Source organism: Triticum aestivum, chromosome 7B, assembly GCF_018294505.1.
Source record: "Triticum aestivum cultivar Chinese Spring chromosome 7B, IWGSC CS RefSeq v2.1, whole genome shotgun sequence".
NCBI classification, from domain to species: domain Eukaryota; kingdom Viridiplantae; phylum Streptophyta; class Magnoliopsida; order Poales; family Poaceae; genus Triticum; species Triticum aestivum.
In genome coordinates, this window is record NC_057813.1 from 161,023,173 (window position 1) to 161,031,312 (window position 8,140).

Sequence of the window (8,140 nt, forward strand, 5' to 3'; positions counted from 1 at the left end):
AATGTTCTTGATTCTAGAAAATGTTTGAAAGATTGTAATAGTGTGTTCACGAATTTAAAAAATGTTCACGATTTCAAATATGTGAATGAGTTTAAAAAATGTTCATGATTTTAAAAATAATTGACGATTTTAAGAAAATTGAGAGTGATAGTGTATCGTCATGATGCAACAAAATTCGGTCATGGTCGTTGTAGATTATAATTTTTTTTATCCTGTTGCAACACACGCGCCTTTTGATAGTTACAAAAAAAATATTCCCACATTCTCTCCAAAAGACCAAGGAGCGAACATTCGAAGAGTAGATTTTTCATTTACTAAATTAAATTTAGCTTCCAGACAAGTATAACCATATATAATTCACCAATGAAAATAGCTATCTTCTGAACCGTTCAAGCCACCAGCAATTGCTAACTAGAATCTCCCTAAAAACAAGGCCACCGACTAATTAACGGTGTGTTCAAAGTTAGCCAAGAGACCCGTTCATCTCCAACAACCTTGCCGCCCACTCGTATCACGTACATGCACCCACGTTAGAGAGAGGCCTCGACATGCTGCCCACCACCAACTCTTCTTCAACCTCTGACCCCCGAGATTAGCTAGCCTGCTAATCCGGGCTATAAGACCCCCCCTCCATTCCCCCCTTCTTCCCCACGCAAGCATCAAGGGCACGAATAAGCAATCCCAGCTTTGCCAATAAGCCCTTGTTCTTCCTCATCTCCCTCTTTCGACTTTCTCAGGTCATGGAGATGAAGAAGATTGCCTGCGCCGTCCTCATCGCCGCATCGGCGACCGTTGCCCTCGCCGCCGATGGTCCGGCCCTTGCCCCGGCAGGAGGCCTGGCGGGAGCCCCGGCGGCGGGAGCCTCCGCAGCAACCGGCGCCTTTCCGGCCGTCGGCGCGGTGCTCGGCGCCTCCGTACTCTCCTTCTTTGCTTACTACATGCAGTAAGTAGGCGAAGGAAGATACGTGCACCTGGAGGAGGATGAAGAGGACAAATGCTGCTGGTGCTTCCTGTATTTCGTTAATTTGATGTGTGTTTTCGTTTTTGTGATACATGTACCTTTGATTTGGTTTGGAACTGGATCACTTGACCATATGTTGATTGATCCATTCATTTCATTAATGGAATTTTTCACTCTTCATTCATTTGATTGCCTTTTCTTACCGTCGTGAATTGATCTCTAATTTTATCCTATGTAAACGATGTGAGATTTTGGTTGTTCTACTGTATCACCTTTATTATCTTAAAACTTATAGGGGACATTTTATAATTAATTAGAGCATAAAAGGAAGAAGAAGAAAAACATCTGCTTACAAGATCCTAGCAAAAGAGAGAATGCTTTATTAATATAAGGCCATTACTTTTATTTATCATAACATGAAACTACTAAGATATATTTCATGCCATCAGTTGATGCATTCTCTGATCATATAGCATGTGAATCACCCAACTCTTGGAACCGCAATCACCTTGGCGTTTGCATAGTCACCATTGGGCGTGGCAGCCACGAAGATCCTAACGCGATTGCAACAGTAGTCACCGGTAACAACGGCATCTTGGGGAACGTAAATCGCATCGGTGGAAGGTCTCTCTTTCTCAATCACATCTTTTGCCTCCTTGCCCTTCCTGCCCAACAACTCTGGCCAGATCAACTTGCCCGCTGTTGTGCATGCACAGTAACAATGAAATATTACAATGTGGTTTAACCTCTTAACAAAAACAGTACGGTTATATCAGAGTAAAAAAAATAAGCGATGGAATTATGCGAAAGTTGAAGCATGAAGACAAGAACTCTTACGGCATTGGCCAGTGACAGGGGAGCTGCAGGTCCTTTCAACATGGTATGCCATGGTTGCTAAACTTTCTTCTGTTGTGTGGAAGATGACGGCCGGGTACAATCGTGTATTTATATGCAAAACTTGTAATTAAGTGACTCGTTAATGCATTACAAATATTGTCTCATTCATCGCAATACAGCCAGGCAATTTCCGTTGGCCAGACACACTTACTAAATCAAATTAAGAGAGTAAATATACATAATGGCTACAATGGTGTATTAAAATTACCGAGGATTATGGTGACTAAAAATAGGCTAGTGCGAGCTGATTTAGAATTGAGTTATAAAATCACTTGCAATTGTTATTCATGAATTTGAAAATTAGTTAATTTTTAGCATCAATGCTTGGTTATTATTTAACACGTTTTATGGCCAGGATCTATTTGTTTATTCTCTTGATTTGACTCGGTGCATTTGCATACCCTTCGGGCAATCATGCATCTCGCGCTCCCAATGTATCATATAATGGGTTTGAAGCATACCCCGATGCAAGAAAAAAAGAGCATGATTGAAGAAGTTTTGTAGCCGAGCTTCTCGAAAACTTTGGATGTGTTATAGGGATAAATGAAAATGAATATTAAGGTTTATGGTGCATTATCAATGTGATTTCCTTTTAGTCTCTTATTTACTTAAAAATTGTCATTTCCTATTTTACATCGATGTTTATGGCCAGGATTTGTTTACTTATTCTCTTGATATTTTTTGTTTTCTTTTTACGAATGATTTTTTGATCTGACTCGGTGTGTTTTGCATACCCTTCTGTGGTGTGGCTCAAACTAGATCTTTGTGTATGTCATGAGACTCTAGTACACAATGCCGGCAGCGAGGACGATTATGAGAGTAAGCATGGATCAGTGCCGGGATCGATGATCGTCGATGATGGGCATACTCCGATGCAAGAAGAAGAAAGTAAAATCAAAGAATGTTGTAGCCTAATCTCTACTATCTAAAAGAAACGTAGCGTTCCGTTTCTCCTCTTACGTTCGTCAAGCCTCTCGTACGACCCCTCCCGCACCGATTTTTTTCCTCCCGTTCCGACCCACCTATCGTCCCACTAGATTTCCTTTCCCCCCCTACCGGTTTTCTCCTTCACAGTTTTCTCCCTCCTCTGGCTTGCATCTCACGCCGGCGTCCAGCGCCACCGATGCCGATCTCCAGCCTTTGTCCGGTAACCCCTCCCGTGCGCCCTATCTCTCTTCTTCTCCCTTCTCCCTTCCCGACCTCTCTCTCACAAATCTTGCCTCAGGCCCATGGATCCCGATGTGGAGCTCCACTGCGGCCCGATCTGACGTGGGAGCGGCCAGATCCGTGCGTCTCCGCCTCGCTCCGCGCGCCTCCATGGTCCGCCGTCTTCTCGAGCGCCGGTGCCGCGCTCAGCCGCCGCCGCCCCATGCCATGGTTGCCTCCCTCCAGAACGACCTGCCATGACCGCCTCCCTGCCTCTCCCGCAAGTGGGCCTCTGCACGACCAGATCCGTTCCTCTGCGCCTCGCTCCGCACGCCATGATGGTCCTCCGTCTTCCCGAGCGCCGGCGCCGTGCGCAGCCGCCGCCGCCCCATGCCATGGTCGCCTTCCTCCAGAACGCCGTGCCATGGCCGCCTCCCTGCCTCTCCCGCAAGTGGGCCTCTGCGCCCCCGGCCTAGCAGATTAATGGAGGGCGCTGCCGACGTCGGGACATGCCTCGGTTCACCTGCTTCCTGATGTCCAATTATTTTTTGTTGTTGCTATATTCAACCTCATCTCTGAAAGCCTACACCTTCCTGTGCTGTTGCTATATTCACAAGTTTGACAGGAGAAGGGACTGGAGGCATACAGTAGGCAGAACAGTGGAACAAAACTCAGCTTCAATTAATCGACATGGTACCTTGCTCTCACCTTTTCTCCATATCTGTACAATACATCTATCTACTTTACCTGCCGCTCACGCCCAGAACAGATGCATCAGTTAGCCTTCAATCTTCTTGTTTTTGGGGAGATCTATGATCTTATTTGGATGGCTATGTAGGTGTTCGCAAATGGAAAGTCGAGTTGGTGGACACAATGGACAATAAGCCCATGAAGCTCCAGAAGTCCAGATTTGGATACGGTATTTCCCTTTCTATCTAAAATCTACCATAGAAATTTGTACTAGCTGCATATACATCAAAAGAGGTGGCACACTTGAAACTACTTCAGGAACAGTTTAGTTGTCAAAGGCAAATAACCATCTTTAGTGGTCGTTACATTAAACCTAGGACGAGATGCATATAGAGTTCTGTTATGGCTACTACGATACAGATGTCAACGCAAAGTATTTCCTCTTTTCTATGAAAAGGTTTACATTATAAGGATAATCGAGTATAATAATATGGATGAAAATATTGCTCTCCTGCTAGGTCTTAGAAGTTAGAATCCACAAAGTTAGGTTAATTATAGTAATTATGACCCCACTTATGCCTTCTCTTTACGCATTAAGATGTGTCGCTCCTTTAAAAAAATAAGATATTGATTCTTGTGTTTTGAAGTCTTGGATGTGACTAATTGTATGACATGCCGATATCTGGCGAGCTTGGTGTGTTCTGTTTTCTCACACCCACCGCTGTCGCACAAGGTGATTGTTGGACGTGAGCGAGCTTCAGGAGCACTTCCTACAGGCTGTCGGCCGTTCACAAGTACTTCCTTTCAAGCCGAATGGGCTCTTTAGTAAGATGCATCATCTTTTTTGAATGGAACAAGATTGACCATATTGTTTGAAGTGAAAAAGATTCATTATGATCTACCCATTACTTGATTTGAAGTTTTCAACTGCTAGATGTAGGAGGAGGCAGTAGTGGCTGGAATCTTGGTGCTAAATGACACATACTGTCCTCACCCGATTTCTAAGAGGAAAAAAAAACCAAAGAACAAATACTCATTCAAACATTTTTTTGATTCAGTGCTCCATGAGCATTTTATCTATCATTTGTTTTAAAATTTTGAGTTTTCAGGTCTAAAATGGTTCATCCCCTTTTGTGGTTGCAGTTTTACTGATCTGGACACACCACCTTCTCAGGTCTAAAATTTTGAGTTTTCAGGTCTAAAATGTAACTGATGTAAAGATTTGTCCATCCCTTGGTTAGTCTTTTGATCTACTGGTATTTTATGAGGCTTGGCTTTTTGAAATAAAAAATTTTGCTTAGATTTTGACCTTTGTTGTATGCGTGATGGCAGACAGAATCCGACTTTTTTTCCAGCTGGTGCACTGAGGGAGGCGTTTGATGTAGCAACTGTAAGTATTGAACCTAATGAACTTCCTTTTAATTATTTTTGTGTGGTTTCACCTCTTACACGCTCTGTTAATTTCTTAGATTTATACAAGTTTGTTATTGAACAAGAACATCTCATGATGGTTGTCTTATTGTCTGTAGGCCTTTAAAAAACAATGCCATGATTGATTCATTCCCCACTGGTATATTCAAAGTTCTAGGTCTATACATCAATACATGTATATTGCTTCTAAAGATCTTGCAAATTTGGAAGCTAAAATTAGATAAAATGATATAAGTTTTTAGGTTAATTCTAATGTAATGCAATTTCAACTTCCTCTGGACTCTTGAAAGTAACTATTTTGTTTGCCTGCAGTATGTTCGTCCAGCAGAGGATGCTCTTCAGTGGAAAATTCTGAAACCTTATTCAGCTTTGATGTATAGCTGGCACAGTTTGTTAATAATCTCTATGAACATTTGTACAAATGGTGACAAAAAAGTTCTTTTATAACCATGGAATCATGACATGGAATGTATTATTAATGTGTATACCTTCAATGTGGATTATCGAAGACTACTTTCCTTTCATATTCATGCAAAAAACTTCTCCGGGAATGTTGAAATTTTTGCTTGTACTGTCTTTTCCTGGAGTCATTGAAATATCCCCTTGCACAGAAATTTGTTTTCTACTGAATTTTTGTCAAGATACTCTGGTACTAACATTTAACTATTTTGTAGGAATGAAGAGCTCAAGGGAGCAAAAGGAACAAGGAGAAAGGAGCGCTCAAGAGAAGTGAACTCAAAATCCAAGATGCAATCTTCACATAGCTCACAAATATTAACCAGTAAACACTACTTGATTCGTGATGGCATTGGACCAGACACACAACATCCAGTTCTATAATAAGTATATTCGTGATTGCATTGGACCAGACACACGGAGATGCTCGCTTGTCGTCGAGGAGTGTAGCTTGTAATCGAAGTTGGCGCTACAAAGCTTGTTCTCAAAACCGACAACCAACTTATGGCGCAGGTTATTAACTCAGATGTTATCGACCGATCCAGGTTTGGTCCTCTTGTCTAGGAGATAAAGAAGATGATGTGAGGCATCGACGAGTTCTGAGTGGCTTGGGCCAGGAGAATAGCAAACAAAGCTGCTCAGATCTTAGCTAGGGAGGGTTGCCTTTTAAATTTATGCAAAACTTGGTTTAGTGTTTCTACAGATTGTATTCAAGATGTTGTACTGGCGGATAATGCCATGAACTAAATAATAACAAGGCATCAATTTCCTTTAAAAAGTATGTTATCTTATAGCAGGTGCATCGTATCAAAGATACATATTTCATGCAATTAATGTTGAACCACTAGAATACTTATGTTTCCGTTGCAACGCACGGGCAATTTCCTAGTTTCTTAAAACTTGTAGGGGCCAGAAAAATGTATTGAAGATCATGACGCTCATTATCAAAATAATTTCCATTTAGTTCTCTCAAAATTTACATTGCTTTATCAATTTCTAACTCACGGTAACCTCTGTCAATTTTCCACTTGATTTTTTGAGTAAACGAATGCAAAGTTCCGTTTGAGTAGGCCAATGCAAAAGGAGTTGCCATAGAAAACACACACCATTTGTTTTTGTAAAATCAACAGAGAATTAGTTAATCCCAGACAACTCCTAGCCCCAAATTTCACCGGTGATGGTCTACATTGGGAAGCATAACTGCAACCATCTTTGCATTGCTGCTAAGAGCATCTCCACTTGTTCGGCCCCCAGGGGCTTGAAATAGCTCCGCCTGGGGAAAAAATAGGCATGGGGGTTGTTGGGGATATAACCCCGAGGTATGACCCGCCCAGGAAGGGTCGGGTCACACCGTTGGCGACTCTACATGAAGAAAGCCCAGGTAGAACCGAGATGAGATGCGAAGATTGGTGGCGGCTTACAAGATGGGTCTATTGAAGGCCCAAGACCCGGAGATTTACCAAGACCCGGACGGTGTGAGCCTCCACGATGGTGACTTGTCCTGTAAGGCAAGGCGACTTAGAAACCAAGTCAGTTACGTTGTGTGATCCGAGCTGGACTCTTGTAAGCCTCAGGGTCTTGACCTGTGTATATAAAGGTGAGACCCTGCGGCGGGTTGAGACTAAGAGACAATTGAATGATAGCTAGGTCAAGCGTGATTGCTCCCTTGTAATCGAAAGTCAAGCAATACAACTAGAAGCAGGGCGTAGGATTTTACCTCGTTGAGAGGGGCCGAACCTGGGTAAACCTCTATGTCCTTTGTCTCGTTCAACCCCTTCGAGCTAACTAAGTTGTGATGGCTCCACGCCTAAGTCCTTCACAAGGGCATCTAATGTGTTAAATTCACGACAGTTGGCGCCCACCGTGGGGCTAGAGCACGGTGGTTACGAGTTCTTGAAGGGCAACTTCTCATGGACTTGAAGCATACTCCAATGCGAGAAGAAGAAAGTAAAAAACGAAGAGTGTTGTAACCTAGTTTCCTAAAACTTGTAGGGGCCAGAAAAATATATTGAAGATCATTGAGGGAGTCCGAGATTAGGGGGTATCCGGACAGCCGGACTATATACTCTGGACGGACTGTTGGACCATGAAGATACAAGACTCAAGACTTCGTTCTGTGTCCGGATGGGACTCTCCTTTGCGTGGAAGACAAGCTTGGCGATCCGGATATTAGATTTCCTTCTTTGTAACCGACTCTGTGTAAACCCTAGCCCCCTCCGGTGTCTATATAAACCGGAGGGTTTGATCCGTATAAGGACAATCATAATCATCATAGGCTAGCTTCTAGGGTTTAGCCTCTACGATCTCGTGGTAGATCAAATCTTGTAATACTCATATCATCAAGATCAATCAAGCAGGAAGTAGGGTTTTACCTCCATCGAGAGGGCCTGAACCTGGGTGAAACATCATGTCCCTTGCCTCCTGTTACCATTAGCCTTAGACGCACAGATCGGGACCCCCTACCCAAGATCCGCCGGTTTTGACAACGACATTGGTGCTTTCATTGAGAGTTCCTCTGTGTCGTCGTTGCAAGGCTCGATGGCTCCTTCAATCATCAAC

The 8,140-nt window shown here is 43.1% G+C and overlaps 1 protein-coding gene and 1 long non-coding RNA gene across 5 annotated transcripts; both read left to right on the top strand.

Moving 5' to 3' along the window:
* The first annotated feature begins 626 nt into the window (after window positions 1–626).
* Window positions 627–1,145, top strand: LOC123160504 (arabinogalactan protein 23). The gene has a single exon (XM_044578315.1). The coding sequence runs from the start codon at window positions 741–743 to the stop codon at window positions 945–947; it is 207 nt and encodes a 68-aa protein (XP_044434250.1). The 5' UTR covers window positions 627–740; the 3' UTR covers window positions 948–1,145.
* Window positions 1,146–2,839: 1,694 nt separating this feature from the next.
* Window positions 2,840–6,372, top strand: LOC123156301 (uncharacterized). Of its 4 annotated transcripts, none has more exons than XR_006477951.1 (6): window positions 2,840–3,005; window positions 3,084–3,697; window positions 3,843–4,930; window positions 5,027–5,084; window positions 5,224–5,264; window positions 5,438–6,372. It is a non-coding gene; the product is annotated as an uncharacterized lncRNA (long non-coding RNA). The 4 variants fall into 4 exon arrangements; XR_006477949.1 differs by lacking the exon at window positions 5,224–5,264 and having other exon boundaries at window positions 3,843–4,488; window positions 4,838–4,930; window positions 5,800–6,372; XR_006477950.1 differs by lacking the exon at window positions 5,224–5,264.
* The last annotated feature ends 1,768 nt before the right edge of the window (window positions 6,373–8,140 follow it).

Coding starts and splice junctions, on each gene's coding strand:
- LOC123160504 (XM_044578315.1), top strand. CDS start 741: ATGGAGATGAAGAAGATTGCCTGCGCCGTCCTCATCGCCGCATCGGCG.